General features: G+C 38.5%; 1 protein-coding gene across 3 annotated transcripts; it reads right to left on the bottom strand.

The window, feature by feature from the left end:
* Positions 1-168: 168 nt before the first annotated feature.
* pias2 (protein inhibitor of activated STAT, 2) lies at positions 169-20,487 on the bottom strand. 3 transcript variants are annotated; one of them, XM_086207009.1, is made up of 14 exons: positions 20,309-20,487; positions 16,781-16,962; positions 11,800-11,887; positions 11,658-11,708; positions 11,269-11,359; positions 11,037-11,171; positions 10,819-10,924; positions 7,130-7,203; positions 5,428-5,588; positions 4,907-5,040; positions 3,833-4,010; positions 2,995-3,134; positions 2,870-2,907; positions 169-2,365 (listed from the first exon to the last, which is right to left on the bottom strand). In XM_086207009.1, exons 2-14 carry the CDS (start codon positions 16,890-16,892, stop codon positions 2,147-2,149), a joined length of 1,527 nt encoding a protein of 508 aa, XP_086063135.1. In that variant the 5' UTR covers positions 16,893-16,962; positions 20,309-20,487; the 3' UTR covers positions 169-2,146. The 3 variants fall into 3 exon arrangements, with proteins under 3 accessions (XP_086063135.1, XP_086063136.1, XP_086063137.1); XM_086207010.1 differs by lacking the exon at positions 20,309-20,487 and adding an exon at positions 15,643-15,705 and having other exon boundaries at positions 16,781-16,926; XM_086207011.1 differs by lacking the exon at positions 20,309-20,487 and adding an exon at positions 15,643-15,702 and having other exon boundaries at positions 16,781-16,895.
* Between the last annotated feature and the right edge of the window lie 1,263 nt (positions 20,488-21,750).

The raw sequence follows: 21,750 nt of genomic DNA, 5'->3' as shown, positions 1-21,750 counted from the left end.
TGAAAGCAAAAAAAAAAAAAAAAAAAAAAGTCACAGTTCCAGAGAATTAACAAGACCAGGGGTCTCAAACTGATCCAGTTAAGGGCCGTGTGGCTGCAGGTTTTCATTCCAATCAAGCAAAAGCAACACCTGATTCAACAAACGAGCTGTTCTGACACAGCTAGAATCAGGTGTTGCTTTCGCTCAGTTGGAATGAAAACCTGCAGCCACACGGCCCTTAACTGGATCAGTTTGACACCCCTGAACTAGACTTTGAAAGGAAGGGTTTATACTTTTTACATTTACTGGTCTGAAGAGGTAAACAAAACCCTTTAACATAAAATCAGATGAACTGCTTGACAATTGCAACACTGTGCATGGGTTCTCAAACTTTTAAAAGAATTGTCACTGATTAAGTGCTATTTTTTTAAAGTTGAACAATTCTTTTAAAAGTTTGAGAACTTTTAAAAGAATTGTTCAACTTTAAAAAAAATAGCACTTCATCTGTGACAATGGAATATCAACCTCATAGCCAAGTATAGTATGTATGGTAGTAGTTTGATGCTCAGAAGTCATGGTGGGGTTAGCCTCGATTAGCATTCAAACTGGCAGCAGGGGAAACAACTAGCTTAGGGATTACAATTTAAATAAACTGTTTTTCTTATTTTTTTCATCGTCTTTATATTGTGTAAAAAATGAAACATTAAGTAATCGGCTTTTGAAATTGTTTATGAGCATGTGTTTTTCTTTTTCTTTTTTTAACCTTTAGCCAAAGCCAGGTTGTTCCCTCTTGCATTCAACTTTATACTAAACCAGGCAAAACCACAACCTGATGAACAAATCATGGACACAAAACTCCAGGTTGGATATTGAGTGGCAAAGAGCACCTGAAATAGTTTACAATCTGAATGACATTAACATCTATGTTATTCCTAGCACAGATTTAAATCATTATTGATCTGACTACATTTAGAAAAGAACAAAGGAACGATTTCCATCTCTATGACAAGAAAACTGCTCTGACAAACCCCATCAAGGCATTGACTGACAGCTATGGTTCAGATATTTTCAACCAATGAAAATGTCAGAATTGTTGACCAGCCATCAGTGTTTCCATTTCTGTTAATGAAAGGGTTACTACAGAAACAGTGCTGTTGACTAATTGTGAAAGGACAGAACTCCATAGTCATGTTTGTTCATCAGTCCAATGGAGAGAATTTCAAACAATTCATTCACTTGCCTGGCCATGTAATTCATATTCACATTAAGATGTGACACTTGAATTATAAAAAATAGTAAGATAAATCTACAAGTAACCAAATTTTTGCTAAACTTCACTTGTTCCTCTGTGTTTTAGTCATGGCTTTGTCAATAGTTACACCACTTAGAAATATTGAAGCTAAACCAAGGTAGAAAATATCAAGGAATTTTGGCTAAACCACTACTGAAACCCTTGTAACTAAATCAAGGTTAAAATAAAGGGAAATATTATCGAAAACCAAGGTTAAAACACAAGGAAGTACAAGATTAAATCAAACGGGATGGTAATGAAGGCTCAAATGGGTTGCCTTGATTGCTTGATAGATGTCTAAGATTTATGTTCAGTAGGTAACAGTTTGATAACACATGAGCCATTAAACGTTGCTCACTGAAACAATGTAAGAGCTCAAAGTTTATTTGGTAGCCTTCCTTCCTTCCAATGTGTTATTTATGAGATCTAAAGGACCACTTGAACATTTTAAGAAACGTGTTGCTGTCATCGAAGTAATTTTCTCATTTTTTTCTGACGAGAGATTAACGCTATCTGAAATAACTTCCTATTGTCTGCTCATCTAGTGTTAAGGGTATGACAACGATTTAGAACATTTTACCAAATCCTAAAATGTTCCTTTTAGAGAGTTGGTAATTAATGATGACGGACATTTGGAAATTGGCATGTCCTCAGTGTATGCTGTCTTCAGCAAACGTACAACAGTAGATAGGATAACACCCCCCCCCCCAAAAAGAGAAAAAATGCCTACAAATGATACCATTTTCATAGAGAAAATGCCACCAAAGTGCAAGTGTATACCAATTTAGGTAATGTCAAATACGACTGGGCAGTTACTCCATATCCCAACTAAAAGGCCACAGGAAACAGGCCAGGAAAGGTCTGGCAAAATGTGGCTCAGTCTAGAGAAATAATATCTGTTATACTGTTGTCAGTTCCTCCTCCAGCACCAACTCCCCCTGTGATCACCCGGGTCTCGTGGATAGAACTGGTTGTGTGACTGCTCGCTTCATAGTGACCGCTGGACGAGGAGACAAGGGCTGAGCTGGTGCTAGCTGAAGCTGCACTTTGCATGCTGCTCGTCAGGTTGTCCAAGAACATTTGAGGTCGGTAATGCTGAAAAGGACGAACAAGAAAAACAGGATGCACTTGGATGAAGTCCTGGAAATCAGAATCATTTAGTACGTCAACAATGAACTGATGTGGGGAGCCAATTTCTAGAAACATGACAGTATACAAAAAAATTCTGTTACATTCTGTCCACAATTTTTTATATGTATTTTTGCCAGAGCATAGGCACATTTGTCTTCTCTAACCCACACAATGTAACTTTTAAGTAGAGAAAGGCAAAGACAGGAGAAGGACACTTCACATTGGACATTCAGAAGCAAAACTAAACAGGGTCCTTTCAGAGATGCTGTATTGTCAACATTTCTTGCACCACAAAAAAAAATCTTTTATATCGCTAGATTAACATTTTACTATAACATTGACTGTACAACATTTGATTAGTACTGGTGGACTTGTCTGTGCTGTTGTTGTGGTTCTTATTTTTGACTTGTAAAATAGAAAATAAAACCCCACAATCCAATTTAACACTAAAGAAAAATACAAACATACCTGGGGATCTGCTTGAATTAAGGAGAACAAATCCAGACCTATATGTCAGAGAATAATCGGATTATTTACAATCCAACAAAGCTGGTAAAATACTCACGGGCAATTTAGAAAACTAGCTGACTTACTCTGCATGTCCGTTGGGATGGTAGCCAAAGTTGATGGGTGGAAGGGGACTGCATAGTCAGCGAGTGTGGATGTCAGATATGATGGGTCCAGGGCCTGAACGGTTGGCACACGCATAGTGGAAGGCTGGTAGGTCAACACTCTGAAAGAAAGTGAACATTTCACACTGAAAACATTTCTGCTGTTGAATGATGTAAACATGGAGGTGGATGACTAACCAACAGTTACAATAATGTAGAGCAAGGTCATTATTCAGAGGATTTTTTTAAATGTTGTGGATCCCCAAGTTTGATCAATAAGCTGCAGACACCCATATGAAATGATTCTGCACACATTTAAACACAAAAGAGGAAGGAAGGAGGAGAAAGGAAGGAGATAATACAGTTTTGAAGTGGATATAAGTTTTTTTGTATTTATTTTAGAACGCAGCTTTCTTAAATACTAAGTTCTGATTGGTTAATCACTAAACTTGAGCTGTGTTTATGTCTTGACAGACCACCACTGCTCTGTGAAGCTGGCTGTTGCTAGGGTCACTATAGCAACAGCTGACAACTTTTATATGAATAAAATGCCTCTTAATCATTATTTTGTGTCATATCATTGGATTGTTATGCTGTAATACAGGTGAAATATGGCTAAATGCTATCTTAATCTTTAAAATTGTTTTTCACAAAATCAACATTTGAGGACTTTCACATGTCATAATGCAGACAACATTTGGCAAAAAGGAAAAAAATGGTATTGACTTAAAGCTGAGATTTTCCTCTATACAGACAAATAGAAAACTTAAAATGGTTCAAAGTGACTCAAATTGATGGAGTTCAACAGTTTCAGACTTACCCCTTTGCATGCATATCCTGATCCTTGGGAATGTAAACACATCGTTTCTTCAGTGGAGGATCCTCATCCTCCTCGGAGGATGAACTTTCCAGAGTCAAATCAATGACATCAGCCTTTTTGGTGGTGCTGGGCTCAGCAGAATGTGGAACCACTGAAGACTGACGCAAAGGAGCTGAAGCTGAAAGATAACAGTTAAATAAATGTTTTGTGCATCATCAAATCACATGAAATGACAGAAACGAACAATGTGCCATCCTAAAAATACCTCCCAGTCAATGGCACACACAGGGTCCTATTGGAGATATAATCTGTAAAAACAGTTGTATTGTTTCATTGTCTAACAAAGCTCAGCAGTTTTCTAAAATCACAAACATTTGGGGAACTGTGTCATCCATTGATATTTGGTGCTCTAGTGACAGTGACTCCATCTGGAAAGAGGGCAGTGAACAAATGATAAATGATGCCTAACAATAACATGAACAATATTGAGAACACGTATTAGTTTGTTTTAGGACCAAAATATTTTCGTCAGGTTTAAATAAACAGCACTGCTTTTACTTCCATGTTGTGTTACTGGGATTCACATTGCATTGACTCTAAGACGAAAACATAAAAGCTGTTGTTCCACAACTTCATTCATTCACTCAACTTGCAGTTTTCTGTTTTTCCTGGTGGTTGAACAAGTTGGTCGTGTTGTTTTAAAATGCAGACCCAGGTCTCATGTATTCTTCTAATACAATTTACTCTTATTCAGCATAATTTGTCATAAAACTAACAAAAATCCAAATAATGGACAGTAATCTATTGAGGGAGGGGGACTTCACCTTTGCCAGAGATCTACATTTTAAAAGGTCAACATTGCAGATGATCTTGTTCATGTAAATTTTGAGGAGCAATCCTGATTGAGACGACTCAATACTGGTGTCACCCAGGAAAAAAGTGGGGTGTTTTTGGAAAGCAATTTAGCTACGTGTCACAGAGGAATGACATCAAGCCAGGGTATGATTCACACACAGTACTTGATAATACAAGAGAAATTCAAAGCCCTTTCATGTAACACGAGGATATACTCACTCTCAATTTTTGGAACTGATTGAGAGGGGACCTTGACGGCCTCTTTCTTTATTCTCATTGGACACCAGGTTCCATCCTCTTGGAACTTGATTTCATCCACATCTGAGCAGTCATTCAGGATCTCTAAGAATAAACTGCATGAAAAGAAAAACAATTTAAATTTTTCACACCATACAGAACAATCAAGGTGACATTTATACCACATCCTTTAAAATTTGGACTTGTACAAAAAGAAAACATGAATAGGAGTGATAGGGCTGGTGGAAGCTGGCATGCAAGATGCCAAACAGTCATCATGACAAATTCAAAATTTGGTGTCTTGCTCAAGGACCATAATCTATATAATTACCAGCTTGGTAACAAAGGGCCATGTGATCACAGGCACTCTAAGAACAATCAAGGTAAAGGTGCAAAGGTGCTTTTGCCTTTCTATTTGGTTGGAGTTAAAGACTCCAACGCACGCAGGGAGGATTAGAATGCTCTAGAGGGTTTTTGTGACAAGCTGAATAAAGTGAACAAACCCATCAATGATAAGACTCTCATATGTAGCCTTTTTGTCACAGACTGGACAGATCCAAGTGGGTTTCTTCTCATTCATCTGCAGATAGAGGGCAGCATCGAAACACTGCAAGTGAGAGCAGGTCACCGCCCGGCATGGCACTGTTAGACGCATCTTACCCAGCTGAAGGATTAAAAGTACTGAAGTCAGTCAAAATACATGAATAAATAATTACATTCTTGCACAAGAACGAAAATATTAATTGCACATTTTCATAACACATTCATTTCTCATGAGAGAGTTACATTTCAAAAATTGTAATAATCTGGGAAATAATATTTGGGACTTCAAATTTTGTTGACCTCAATTTTTAAGATTTATATTCAGCAGTGGTGGTCCACCACAGTTACGTTACTCAAAAATGCCACTGCTTCCAAAATTCTATGAAATGTCAAAGTTGAAGTTAATTTTGTCCCATTCAGGTGTTTGGTCTTCCAGGTGCAAAAATTCGATATTTTTGTTAAGAAGTACAGTCAAGCTAAAGCAATGCTTGCAAAAATCAATGGGATAGTTTGGAAAAAAAAACAAAAAGCCTCCTCACTTGCACACAGACCAACTAAAGTACCAGGACATTCATTATTTTTGGGGGGAAATGACCAAATCCCTTCAGTACTACAAAGTACTAAAGCATGTTAAAATGTTTGGCGCCAACTTTCAGTACCAAGAAGTAAGGGTGTCATGAAATTTCACAAAATAAAAATTAATGTAAAAAAACAACAATGCGAAGCGGCGCTGTGCACCACCAACACTGATGATTTTTGACCCTCTCGCCTACTGTATATACATATTACAAGAAGAAGAACTCTGTAGCAAAGCCAGAAAGAAGAGGAAGAAGAAGAGAAACAATTATTTCTAAATGGAGGAAGACGAGGTCAAACAAGTAGCGGACGCTCCTTCATAAAACAAATCGGTTGTGTGGACTTATTTTGGCTTCCCATGTAAAAGACAAGGCAACGGTGAGACGATTGTGGATAAACCAAAACTGTGTGCAAACTATGTTGGTGCACAACACCGTACACTGCGCCGAGCACTACTAGCATGATAGAAGAATATGCACCTTTTGAATGTTAAATACTACAGTTCACTGAGGTCACACATTACAGATCTAGATTAGACTGCAGCCCTGAGGATTATTTAAAATTTGTTTTCCTTTTCATTCAAGAATGTAGTTGTCCTCATTGTTGACAACAACAAAGCACTTTTTTATTGAAATTTTACATTTGCATTTGCTTGTAGTCTAAATAAGGGAAAAATACAAATGTTTTGTTTTTCAAAGCAAAGAGCATTTAATTTTGTACTGATGTAGCAATACTTGTATGTCTGCATATAAAGGAAGAAAATAAAGAATATTCAATATTTGCATTTCGTGAGTTGACTATTTCGTTGCACCCCTACCAAGAAGTAATCTCATCAAGTTGTGCCACAAATTCTTGACTTTGCTGTTGCTACTCGGGTGGGGCAAAACTAGACTCGATACTGAAGTAAAACCTTCACAAGTAAAAAGCCAAAAATCATTTAGGCAACCATACTACCTGTTCAACAAGCACATGCAGAAATGCAATATGGTCTGTATGTATTGTGGTGACTGAAACTGTCAGAGATTAAAAATCAAAGTCAGACATTTACATATTCATAAACATACAGATGCTTCCGTTTTCATTTACCGGGCACATGAGTGAGACACGAAGGCTTGTTGTAGCAACTTCACTGTCTGGATCTGCTGTCAGCTTCTCTTTTACTAAAACACAGAAGAAAGAGAATCCTCATTTAACCAAATATTGTATATGAAACCATCCATCATTGCAAATTCAGCAACTGTTCAATGTAGAATGCTTATCATACCCAACCTGACCTACATGTATAAGTCACCCTTTTCCCCTTTCTCCAGCCCACTTATGGTATGCTGAATCATCATCTTACCGTCACATAACCAGGACAGGTAGTTCGATTTCTTAATGTTATGAATGCAGAAAGCCCACTTTTTCTTATCAGGAAAGACATTAGAGAAATCAGACTTTCTCAGCTAAATTTCTCCTGCAGAAAGCAGATAGGAGTCCAGCCACACAAAGTCAAGTCCATATCTTTTGTTTTCCACCACTGAACATTCAACTAACTTTATATTTTAGACATATTTGTGATGGACAACTGGTGGCGGGGCTCAGCGGTGAGCAGTTGTCCCAGCCAGGCACAGCCCGAAGAGGCAACTTGGGTCCCCCCTCCAATTGGCTCATCGATAGGAGAGGCCAAAGGGTTCAGGTGCTATGTGGAATGGGTGGCAGCCGAGAGCAGAGACCCTGGCGGTCTGATCCTCTGCCGTAGAAGCTGGCTCTGGGTATGTGGAATGTGACCTCTCCCGTGGGGAAGGAGTCTGAGCTAGTGCGTGCGGTTGAGAAGTTCCAGCTAGATGTAGTCGGACTCACCTCAAAACACAGCAAGGGCTCTGGAACCAGTCCTCTCGAAAGGGATTGGACTCTCTTCAATTCTGGCTCTGCCAGAAGTGGGAGGCGACAGGCAGGGGTGGCAATGCTTGTTGCCGCTTGGCTCAGTGCCAGTACATTAAAGTTTAACCCGGTGGATGAGAGGGTAGCCTACCTCCACATTTGGGTGGGGGGACGGTCCTGACTTTTGTTTGTGCTTTTGTGCAAAATAGCAGTTCAGAGTACCCCCCCACACACACTTTTTTTTGGATTCCCTCGAGGGAGTACCAAATAGTGCTCCCCCTGGGGATTCCCTTGTTCTGCTGGGGGACTTCAACGCTCAGGTTGTCGACAACAGTGAGACCTGGAGAAGCATGATTGGGAGGAATGGCCCCCTTATCTGAAACTTAGTGGTGCTTTGTTAGTGGACTTCTGTGCTCATCACAGATAGTCCACAAAAAACACTATGTTCAAGCATAAGGGTGCCCACATGTGCACTTGACACTAGGACACCCTGGGCCACAGTTCAATGATTGACTTTGTGATCATGTCAGACTTGAGGCCATATGTCTTGGACACTTGGGTGAAGAGAGGGGTGGAGCTATCAACCGATCACCACCTGGCGGTCAGTTGGCTCCAATGGTCAAGGAGGACGCCGGCCAGGCCTGGCAGGCCAAAACGTATTGTGAGGGTCTGCTGGGCAAAGTCTCCCATCAGAAGGAGTTTCAACTCCCATTGCCAGGAATTTTGACCATGTTCCGAGGGAGGCAGAGTTCGAGTAGGCCATGTTCAGTGCCTCTATTGTAGAGGCGGCTGATCAGAGCTGTGGCCGTAAAGTGGTCATTGCCTGTTGTGGTCCCAGAACCTACTGGAGGACACTGGCGGTGAGGGATGCATCATGCCTAAGAGGGAGTCCTATTTGGCCCTTTGTGGCCCATGGGACTCCAGAGACAGCCGACAGGTACCGGCAGGCCTAGCGGTGCGCGGCTTTGGCGGTTGCTGAAGCAAAACTCAGACATGGGAGGAGTTTGGCAAGGCCATTGAGAAGAATTGCAGACAGCTTTGAAAAGATTCTGGACCACCATTTGCCATCTCAGGAGGAGGAACTATCAACACCGTGTATGGTGCGGGTGGCATGCTGCTGACCTTGACTTGGAAAGTTGTGGCTCAGTGGAGGGAATACTTTGAAGACCCCCTCAATCCTACGTCACATCTTCTAATGAGGAAGCTGTACCTGCGGACTTTATGGTGGGCTCTCCTATCTCTAGGGCTGAGGTTGCCGAGAGGGAAGTCTGGGCCTCTCTGCTAAGCTGGTGGCCCCTCAACTCGACCACCGATAAGCAGAAGAAAATGGATGGACAGATGGATGGGTGATGGGTGATGGGCAATGTCACAACACAATAAGAAGTAGGTATTGCAAAATAAGGTTGTTGTAGGGTTGTGAAGGTATGAAATTTCAACTCTTATTTCAAATGTCATTAAATATATCAGGGATTTACAATCACACTTATTTGTTACAATGAATATTGAAGGATTGAAAAAACAAAAGAATTATTTTTGTTTAAGGCTGAATCTTAGAAACATTTTGGTCATATAAGAATGTGTAAAGAGTTTTCTGCTGACACATCTATTTTTTGGTCCAAGGGGCAGATAGTTGATTCTTTAGCTCAACCCCTGCTTCTGTTGCCTTCATCATTTATGAATGAATGGTTGTGAATGTGTTGGCAAGTTCGCATAGCTACAACAGTGTATGAATGTATGCATGAATGTGCTATAAAGAATTTTGTTCAGTCACTCGACTCCAAAAGCAATATATAAATTAGGGCCCAACCAATAGATCAGTCAGCCAATATATAGACCAATAAGGGGCATATCACACATACATGATCTCCATGTGTATATTCTCTGATATGTACCAATATCAAAATTTCTATGGTGATTTAAAAATGGTGTAACATAGTAGGTCCAGCAGCGAGCTCTCCTACTCCTCCCCCTTGTTTATTTAACTATTTTATTTGGGTCTTTATTTAAATGGTCATATATGACAATGTATAATATTTTTTAATAAACTAAGTTATGTGTTTAAGAAATTTACTCTGAGTACCTTTATATAGTCCCATTGGTACAAAAATGGTACACAACAAGCAAAGAAAAAGGTCTTTTTTCAGTCCACCACAAAATTGCAATATATAAATTGGATATATCTGTAATCCTTAAATTGGTATGGGCTCAAAAATCCCATATCAGCCAGTCCCTTATATAAAGCAGTCCTTCACCAATTAAAAAAAAAAAAACAGAGATGGGCAAATATACATTGTATGATAAACAACTGTGTTTAAACTGGAATCGTAAATTGGCATAGTGGAGAAATCTTATTACTGATTTGCTGAATGTATATGTAGACTATAGGTTACCACATTAGAACAGTGCGTGTTAATGTGAAGCTTGATTAGGAAACCTTATTTTCCTGGGTAACCTGGATTCTTGCGTAAACATACTCATGTGTCCATTTCAACTAGGCCTGGGCGATGTATCGATTTCATCTATTAATTGAAGTTTTTTTGTTGCAGACAATTTAAAAAATAAAAAATTCGAGTTTTTACTCCTCTTGCTCTGGTGCACCTTTCGTCCCCCAGGAGCTTCCATAGCTTTCCCCCTAACCCCTCCCCTTTGTTTCCTGCGCACACATAGCAGCAACATGGCTAACGAGAGCAAGAAGTTTGTTTCTAAGAAAGGAGTAGTTTCAGCAGTGGTTTGGAACTGGTTTGGGTTGCGGCAACAGATGTTGAACAAGTGACTGCATGCTGCAAAATTTGTCAAAAGTCCATTGCAACAAAAGGCAGCAGCACAACGAACTTATTTCAGCATCAAAAACTGAGGCATGAGTTGTAAGAGAAACACTCAAATGTTGTCCATGCAGTGTGCAGTATAGTTACTTAGTGCTCTGGAGTGGTCTGGGTTTCTGATTCCCTTCATCCTCAGCCTTTGCAGTAGCAGCGGAGACGTTAGCTGCCTCACCAGGTACACAGACATGGAATAGGTCTGTAAAACATTATGATCAAGTCACTAATATTATCACGGAACACAACTCAACTTGCAAGTCAAAGACATTAGGGAGAAAAACAGGAATTAATTAACTGAGTGAAGTTCTGACCTTTCCAATTTCAGGTGCCCATGTCACTGAAATCTGATTGGGTACTGCAGATGAGAGGCGGACCAGTGAGGTAATATTTAAAGGTCTGCCTGGTCTCTTCTGTTCCACACCATTTTTGGGGGGTGGGGCATAACCCTTCAAAAAAGAAATGCTTTAAAAAAATCTTTGCTTTTTTGGGGGGGGGGGGGGGGGGGGGGACTTTCACTTACACTTTTTTAAATCAAACACTTACCGGCAAAGGAAAAAGTTTACCATTGACTTTTATACAGAGACTGTTGGGGTAATTATCTTCTTGAGGGCAACTTGTCTCTGACAAGCAAAACCTGACAACACACAAGCACTTCAAAGACTTAATATTCATAAACATTAGAGATTTACTAATGCATAACACATACCATAACAGCACATTACTCTTTAGTTACTTAATTTGTGACAAGAGAACAGATCTGAAGCCAGTGTTTTAGTAAACCTGAGATGAAACAGGTTCATCAGAATATTGAATGACATTATCAATTCATCAAAATATTGATGAATTGATATAGAATTTTCTCAACTCTTGAGTATATCACAAGAGATTGTTCTGCTAACTCTTTCAGTTACAGTCAGAAAATATTTTCTCACCTCAGTTGAATTTGAACCATATAGTCCCTTCTGCCACCTGGTAGAAAGTCCCTGTAAACATTTGAATGTACCTTATCTTTTGCGTCACAAATATAGGCTTGTTTTTAATGTAAAAAAATTAGAAATTAACAAACAGTACTACCTGGATATGCATACTTCTCGAACTTGCTGTGGTGTCAAAGCAAAAATAAAATATTTTTCTTGGTGGTATCTCTGTGCAGTGCTTGCTCCTAAAAACACAAACATTGATTGTCATTAGAGACACTGCTCTTCAGAAAAATGTTAATTGCAGAAATTGCATTCTTGTTGTTAATAAAATTTGTCTACCACTTTTTACTCTACACATTGTTTTTTAAGCAAGCTAGAGTAAGCATTTTTACCTGGGATAATGTTTTTTTTTTTTACTTTGTGTGTGTTTTTTTTCTGTGTCTTGAAGGACACAAACTCAATTTTGAGCTGACAATTCTGTACAATATGGTAATACATCTCATAGAAGTATAAGAAGATGGTCATTGATTGGTATGCTTGGCCAATCAAGGCATTATGAAGGGATCAGACTGCATCAGATTAGCCAGGCAAAGAAAAAAAAATCGCATCTTTTATTTCGTTTTGTGACACTTCAATTCAGTCCATTTTATAGCAGGTGTCATAAACGAGGGAACACAGCAGGACACAGACACTCATCTCTTGGCTAGGATGTCCATTTATTCATCCACTTTCTTTTACCACTTATCTGTTAAGGGTTGCCGGGGAATATTAAAGGAAATATATTGACTGATTGGCACCCATACTGACAAAAGTGTAGAGAGTCATTGGATATGGGGCAATTACCAGATATGTTTGATGAAGCTTTAACTACTTTGATCCTGAAGAAAGACAGAGACCCTACTGACCAATGGAAATATAGGCCCATAAGTTTAATAGATATTAATGACAAAATTCTTACTAAAGTGCTTGCTACAAGAATAGAAGGATCTATGCCAAACATAATGCATGCAGACCAAGTGGATTTTGTTAAGGGGCATTCCTCATCCGATCGTTTTAGGCGGTTATTACATCTTATGTGGGCATGCCGTGATGCGGATATGCCCACTTCAGCATTCTCGTTGGACACAGAAAAAGCTTATGACAAAGTAGAACTCGCTTACCTATTTTATAAATTGAGGGTGTTTTGATTCAGAGAGGGTCACATAAAACGGATCAAGATAGTGTACTTGTCCCCTTAAGCATCTGTTCTAACTAATGGCTTGTAGTCTTCCCTCTTTGGCCTCACGAGAGGCTAGAAACAGGGAGATCCATTGACTCTGCTTCTATTTACCGTGTTTCTAGAACATTAAAGGGGTGTGGGGTGGTGGGGCAGAACACCAACTATTTTTGTATACAGATGATATTTTGTTGCTTATTTCAGACCCTGCTAATTCTATTTACATAACCCTAAATAAGATTGAGACCTCTTCTCGAAAATCTGGATATAAAATTAATTGGCAGAAATTGGAGGTGAGGCCTGGATCTGGATCTTGCTCTCAGTCAGATCTCTTAATTTTCAATTCAGGTGGATCCCAGTGGGAATGAAATACCTAGGGTTAAAGTTAACTGCTGATCTGTCTGATATAATAGAAACAAATTGATTGCTATTACTTCAAGAGATGAAAAATTTGGTAAAAAGGAAGATACTTATTCTCACTCCGTGGGGCAAAATCAATACTACTAAGATGGTGATAGCACCACAATTTAACTATGTATCAAAGATGATGACAGTAATTATTCTACTGGTATATAAAAACAATATAATCAAATGGTTAAAGATTATTTGTGGAATGGGAAAAAGCCAAGGATTAATATTAAAAAGCTATGTACTAGGGAAAATGGGGGCTTGGCCCTTCCAAATGTATAAATATATAGTTTATCTTTTGAATTGAGTAAGATGCTTGTGCATTGGGCTAACTATGACTCTCAACCCAATTGAGTAAAGAGAGAAATGGCCATGGTGGCTCCCTGTAAACCCATACAGGCGCTTTCTCAGATTAAGTTGGTAGAGGGGGGAGGAGAATCGCATTGTGAAGAACTGTCAATGGTTGTGGTCTGAGGTACATAGGTTGATAGGGAAATCACAATACAAGCAGGGGTATTCTTCCATATGGGATAACCCACGTGATACAGTAGGTAAACACTCATTTTGTTGGGATCCTTGGCAGAGGAACAGTATATGTGTGACTGATGATCTATGTAAGGATACAGTTTTTAAGTCATATCAGGAGTTAGTTGATCAATTTCATTTGGAGGGAAGGGGTTAATTTTGGAAATATCAAAAACTAAGGAGCAATGTGCCAAGTGTGTTCCCATTAAACAGGAGTATAGAGGAATTAATATGTTATAAAATCTTTTTGACTTACCAAATACAATGCATACTCCTTCAAAATTTTACAAAAATATAATGGAATTACTACCTCGGGATCTTGTTCATGACTGAGGGTAGGATGGAGCAGGAGATTGACAGGCAGATTGGGGCAGCATCCGCAGTGATGCAGGTGCTAAACCGGTCTGTTGTGGTAAAGAGGGAGCTTAGCCAAAAAGGCCTAACCTATGGTTATGAGCTTTGGGTAATGACCGACAGAACAAGATTGCAAATACAAGTGGCCGAAATGAGTTTCCTCTGCAGGGTGGCTGGGCTCTCCCTTAGAGATAAGGTGAGAAGCTTGGTCATTCGGGAGGGACTCAGAGTAGAGCCACTGCTCCTCCATGTCGAGAGGAGTCAGTTGAGGTGATTCAGGCATCTGGAGAGGATGCCTCCTGGAAGCCTCCCTCAGGAGGTATTCCAGGCATGTCCAACAGGACAGGAGGCCTCAGGGCCGACCCAGGACACGCTGGAGGAATTATATCTCTCGGCTGGCCTGGGAAAACCTCGGGATTCCCCCGGAAGAGCTGGTTGAAGTGGCTGCAGTGAGGACAGTCTGGGCTTCCTTGCTGAGGCTGCTGCCCCCACGACCCGGACCCGGATAAGCGGAGGAAGACGAAGACAATGGAATTACATGTGAATAATGAGCATCTTAGACTAATATAGCAAAGAAATTTAGATGTGAAATAAGGAGAAATGGCATAGAATAGTTTCCAAGGTTGGGTGGGCCACTAGGGATATTAGAAGCAAATTTAACCATTACAAAAACATACATAGATACTACTGTACACTTTTGAAGATTTTTAGAATGAGCTTAGTAGAAGACAAAAGGTGTTGGGAGTGTTAGGGAGAAAATAGTACATTTTTACATGTCTTTTGGGAATGTTCTGTAGTATTACCTTTCTGGAAAGAAGTATTAACGAAACTGGGAGATTGGTTGGGACAAAGATTACCAAAATCTCCACTGTTTTGTCTCCTGGTAGATAGCACACTCTTGCCTCAAGGAGTCAGTAAAGAACAGCATGCGCTAATAACTGCTATAAAGTAAAATAATTACTTTTATCTTATTTCGTAAAATAGTGCCATTTGAATTTTTAAAACAGTATTGCACCTTTGTTGTATTTACATTTCTATGTTGAATTGAGAAAAAACATTTCAAAATCATCAGTAATTGCATTTTTCTTGATAACCAAGCATGACACCATTTATTATATTTCAATAATGTAAAAAACAGTCATACACTTTTCCATCAAATTTTTGCAAAACTAAAATCAATCAGAGCTTTCTTTAATGATTCGCAATACTAGGGTTTATTTACCTACATTTTTGTGTAAAGGTAATATTGTGGAAATGTTCTTAAGTGAAATTAATTTCAAAAATTCTTATAATTTTGCATTATAATTGATTGTCACTCAACAACAGGTGATGAAAAAACAAAGCAGTAAATATATTGTTTACGGGATTTGCCTAAATGTTTCGTAAATAAAGAAAAACCTCCCATTTTAACTTATCGTTTAGAAACTGTCCCTTGACGTGTTTTGTGAGGTGCATTCCCAGGGATAAGAGAGGTCTGTTATTTACTCCAATTACCTGACATTGTCACCCAGGATATAGAAGGCCCTGTGTGGTATCAACTTGAACTCATTTCTTCTGCTGCGAAAAGAGCAACAAACCCAGAACTGGACAGGGGCTTCCAGCTGTACCAACAATCCCAAATCATCCAAACAATCATTCCTTACGATGACGTAAGTCTGCTGCAATATAACTGTGTACATTTCCCTCTGTTATTGTTAAGTTTCTTATCCAACATTTCCCTTAACATTAGCATTTATTGACATCACTCAACCTGTGGAATCCCCTCCAGCTGCTTTGTCCATGTCCTTCTTTGAAGGATGTTTCACTGAGATTAAACTGAACCACAGACACATGGAGTGGATTCAGTGGACTTCCCATAACCTTTTGCTCCCCCCCCCCCCCAAGTTTTATTGTAAGTAAATTAAAAGTACAAAGAAATATTCAGCTCTAAGATTCTTCCCTGCACCTGACATCTCCATGCACATATGATGGTACCTAAGACTTTGCACATATGCACACTGGTATTTCCAGTCACAGAGTGGGGAGCTCGTCTTTGTGTAAAACCACAAGGGAGAATACAAGATGACTCCTCTGTTGTTTTCAGATGATTTCCTCAAGGAAAATACAGCAAAAAGCCATGGATAACAGCATGCTTTCTGGCACAGTATGTCCCAAATGGATGAAAAAAATCAAACACAATTTGCCATTTTAGTGAGATGCTATTCCCATTGACATGGGAATACTATTAGCAGATGAGTTTGACGAAATATGTTAAGTAATTTGGCCTGAAAAATGTACTTTACAAATCATGGACATGGCAGATTTGCATAGGATAAATGTCACAAACATCCTCTGATCATTACAAATAACTGAGGTCCCAAGGTAATACTAGTTACATCTGAATAGGGCTATACTTGGTTAATATAGATAATATTGACATCTAAAGATATCAGCCAAATCCGTTATAAAATACCGCCATTTCAGATATTACAAAAAAAACCTAAAAAGTGTATTCACATTCACACATATTACTGATTCTAAAAACATAACTTCTAAAATTCTGCATTTTCCAAATATGCAAGACGCTGTTGTACCCTGATAATAGCAAAACCTATATTCAGCACTATCCTATAACCCAGAACAAATAACAGACCTAAGCTTGAAGGCTTGATTAGGACATCCAGTACATCATAGAAGGGCAGTGGCTTCATCTGGACATCAGGATGGACAGGGGGGATGGGGGGTGGTGGCTGCTGGAGATTCATGATCGTTTTGATGTTGCGTCACACAGCTGCTTCCCTGGTCAACAGGATGAAGTCTTTACAGGTTTGACTCCTGTGAAAAGAAATTCCAATGTTCAGAAAATGGAGACTTCAGGTCTCTTTGATATGATCACACCTATCAATATGTTGACATTCTTCGAGGATTAGACATTCAAAGACTTTTAAATGTAGCCTTCTTTCTTTATCTCAACTACCTATCTTTGAAGGGGGAATTTAAATAGATATTCTTGGGGATTTATTTAACTGAAAGTTATTCATAATAAGGCTAATGTTTTGATGTTAAATGTTTTCCCAAGGTAGGGCTCGACCAATTATTGGCGTGGCTGATAATATCGGCCGATATTCGGCATTTTTGCAATCATCGGAATCGGCCGTTTTTTTCACTGGTAACCGATAAAATTAATTTATGTATTTTAAAATGTGCTCCTTCCGCTCTGATGCAGCCGTCTCTGCCTGAAGTCATCACTCTCTTGGTTATGTAACAATGTCCCGCCCACATCCCTCACTGATTGGCTACTTGGCACAAGTGAGCCAGTGACAGCCAATCAATCAACACTGAAGCCTCTACATTCAGTGCCTCAGACACAGAGGAGAAACAGACGACTGCTCCGGTGGCTGCTCCAGCAGAAAAGGTAAAGCAGTGTCAGTCGAAGTTTCAAAGCCCTTTAGGATGAAGTTTTAAAAATACCACAGCCTTGATCAATATTAGTGATAACATGCAGGCCCAGAGTCGACATTTCACCAACCTACTTGTCTAGTCACAACAAGCATACGGCTTTGCAAGACAGGACTAGCATCACTCACGACAAATAAAAACAAAAAAAGATGAAAAGATAAAAAGATGTGAGTGAAGATGACCTGAAGCCCCTTGCTTAATTAAATAAAAATATGACATAGGTAGGCTGTAGCAAGTATCAGGGAGGAAAACTTGCAGTTTGTCTGTTGAGATTAAACTTTTCACAACTTCAACGAGGGGTAAGCTATTTAATGATGGCTCACCGCTACGTTATAATTGACACGACCGGCCGCTTTAGAGCTGGAGCCAGATGCACAATAATAATAGGAGACCCTTACGGTTATCATTACTTTGTGGGAATAATTAATCTCCTAATGTGTCTCAGCCCGTGGGGCGGCTCCTGGTTTGTCAATAAACAACACCCGAGGCGATTATGGCCTATAAGTTTAACTCCACATGCTAACGTGTCCTTGTTTGTTTATAGTTGCCTCTCCCTCAGTGCTCATGCTGTCACTACACAATGATCCCACAGAATAGATGTTAAATATTCGGCTTTTTGCTGGTCACTCATAAAGTCCAGGGAAATGATGGGCCATTTCAATGAGTCAAGCAGAGAGCACACGTCGAGTTTTTTCAATCAATAAATTTACCGTCGCATAAATTCAATCCAAAATTTGAGAACAGTTCAGTTTATTTTGTTGATTTTTTCAAAAATTCAGGGAGCTATTTTATTTATTTATTCATTCATTTGAGTGAGTTTTAAGAAATGCTGCCAGAAGGCCCCTGCACTTTGTTTTAATATAATTAAAAGGCATTTCAATTAAGATTATGTGTTTATGTCATTATGTTAATTATGTGTTCATGATATTTTACAAAAAGTTAAGGCCATTTTTTTCAGTGTAAACAAACAGTATACTGTATTCATTCTAATCCCAGGTGTGTTTCTGTAAATTTTGACACCAAAATTTTCATTTTAACTGCAAATAGATATCGGTTATACGTATCGGCTATCGGTGTCGCTTGGTTATTAATAATCGGTATCGTAATCGGTAAAAAAAAAAAAAAAATCGGTATCGTATCGGCCCTGAAAAATCCATATCGGTCGATCTCTATCCCAAGGTTGGCAGTTTTGTTAGCTTAAGTAGAGTCAATTCACAATTTCAAATTTTGACATCAAACCAGTCCATTTACCTTTGCAAAGCAGTCAAAAGAACCATCTAACTAGACAAACATCATGAACCAAAGGAATGCATTCTATTTCCTGTTACTGTAAATACGTACTCTTTAAATGACATTAAGAATATGTCAGTTAATGCCATTTGATATTTGGGTGAAGAGTACATTGATCTAGCAATATGACTAGTGGAAATCTGTAGCTTTTCATGCTAAAAACAGCTGCCTCTTGCTGTTAGTTCTAATCCAAAATTGAAACCAAAGTAATCAGTAGCTTTTGGATAATTCAGACGGACTAATTGTTACAGTGCACTTTGAGGTGCCACTACCATGGTATCACACTCTGTCCACAGACACATATCAAAACTTGTCATCATATTAAAAATCACCTCTGTGGTACTTCCTGCTACAGTAGGCATCATTATAGCAACATTTTACCTTGACAGATAAGTGCACATCTCTCTCTGTCTCTCCCTCACTTACACATGGGGAAACAAACATACACACACACATGCACGCAAACACAAGGTGGAAACAATCACACCCCACAAGCTAAAGCCTGAGGTAAATATAGGTAAACCAGGACCTGAACCCTACACTTTCCAAGGGAAATCAGAAGGGAATTTGGAAAACACGTTAAAAAAGTGTAATTATTAAACTTGCAAAACAGAGCATGTAGTGTTAGCAGGTATTTAAAAATACAGGAGTATAAAACAATTTATGAAACTGACTAGTTTACAGCAGCTGGAGGGAAAAGAGAAACCAGAGCAGAGGGAGGGATTTACAGTTGTCATATCTTCTGTGACTCACGAACAATACAGGAATGTTGAAAAACACACATTCAAACTGTAGAGTAGAAAATTAAATTACTTAATTATATTTCTAAGGCAGACATTCCCACAGACTTTAGCAGATAAGCGTTACAGGTGAGATGTTCTAATGATATCACTAAAAATCTACAGCAGCAACAATTAAATGTTTTTGTTCTAACACGCTTTGTGCTTAAATTCCCTTATGATGTCAAGTACAAGAAATCTGGACAGTAATTACAATCGATATTGACATTAACTCGTGATTGTGTTGACTCGAGCCTAACTGTGTAGCTCCTAATTCGGTATGTACGATCTACACATCGATGCGGATGCTGATAATCAATAATAATACGTAAAACATCATTAAGCATACAAAGTGCGAACTTAAAAAATAACCATGCAACTAGACGTTGTTCATGACAGTGAAAACTAGTATCACCTCATCTTGCTACTAACAAAGAGCTGACAAGGGACTTTTAAGAGAGTTGCTAGTAATAAACTGTTAGCATTACAGCTAATAGCCATATCTGCTAACGAACTGCAGTAAAAAATGCACACTCCTGGCAAGCAGACCCCTAGCGTTGATCCAATCAAACCAGGGCTGCAACAAGTTATCTTTACACAGTGTAATATTAAGAAAAGTAAGTTACAATCAGTGTGTTTTTCTTTTCGCCTACCCGACATTCCTCGTATTCCGCCATCTTGTTCCCGGTCATCCCGCCCACCAGGACTACTTCCAGGTGACGCCACAGCTCGCAGTGGATTTTTTAAAAATTTCTATTAACAAATACAAATACACAGAACAAAGCTGTTTTACCAGGGGTACAACAACGTAGAAATGTAAAGCAATACAAAGACATCATAACTTCAGACAAATAATCAGAAAAAAATAGAGAAAGAGATGAAAAAACACCAACCAAAAAAAAAAAACCTTTCCAAAATAAACTTCGTTTTTAAGGCTTTTGGGTTTTTAAGTCCATTTATGATGGTGCTGTACTGATGAAGTTCTTGTAAAAAAAACTGTTAAGTTTGGTTTGCTGTCAGACCATTTCCTCTTAAGAATATGAAATTAACCTAAAATTATAACAAGTTGTAGAAATAAAATGAAGTCCTTTTTGATTTGGTTGTCTTCAAAATAAAGAAAAATTACCTTTTCTGCCGATGTAATGACCCTCATGTTTTCCTTTTAATAAAATTCACATAAAGTCCACATTGGACCAGAATATTCGACTGTACAAGCAATGAAAAAGTAAATGTTCAAAGGATTCTTCACACAAGCCACAGAATTACAAGAGGATTCGATTTCAATTTTAAATCTCTGTAATGTTTATTTTAGCTGGATATATTCTACGTGTAGTTTTGAAAGATACCTCTTTAATCTTATGAAGACAAAATTTATACCCGATCAGCCACATTTTTGTCCAGTTTATATCATTGTAACGAGAATTTTCATTGATCAAAAGATTTCTGATACATTTTTTTGAACATTTGTGTTTTGTAACATCAATATTTCCCCCAAAAAATATTGCAAACTGGAGCGTACATTTCAGTTCTAGAACCAAAAAGGAGCTGCAATACATTCCTAGGGATAGCATTGTAAACAACATTATTTTCCTCTGGTTTAACTGCTATATCAAATTTAGATACAAATTCTTCAAAAATTAACAATTGACCATCAGTTTTCAAAAGTTGTGAGACCAAAATGATACCATCATTAAACCAATTTTTGTTGTAAAATGAATTCTTTCTTATACTGAATACTCCTGTTATTCCAAATGTAATAGTTTGTTGCCAAAAAATTATGATTGTACACTAATTTCCATGCTAGCAGAGTTTGTTTATGAAAATTTGCTAATTTTACAGGTACAGTAATTTATCAGGATTGCAATCACATTTTAACAGGAAATTAAGTCCTCCAATTGAATTAAAAATAAATTTAGGGAAGGTATTCCAAATATTATGCTTCATGAATAACTTAAGTCAGCAATATAATTTTAAAATTGTTATTTAACGTTCCAAAACTTTGGACCTCCAGACCCCCGTTACATAGTACCTCTTTTCTTTGATAATGACATTTAATTCTCCAAATGAACCTGAATAAAATCTTATCTAATTCTTA

This window comes from Aulostomus chinensis, chromosome 6 (genome assembly GCF_037954235.1).
Source record: "Aulostomus chinensis isolate RoL2024-O1b breed Wild chromosome 6, RoL_Achi_v1.0, whole genome shotgun sequence".
Lineage (NCBI taxonomy): Eukaryota > Metazoa > Chordata > Actinopteri > Syngnathiformes > Aulostomidae > Aulostomus > Aulostomus chinensis.
The sequence above is the reverse complement of the archived record's forward strand: the minus strand, read 5'-3'. Positions and strand labels throughout refer to the sequence as shown.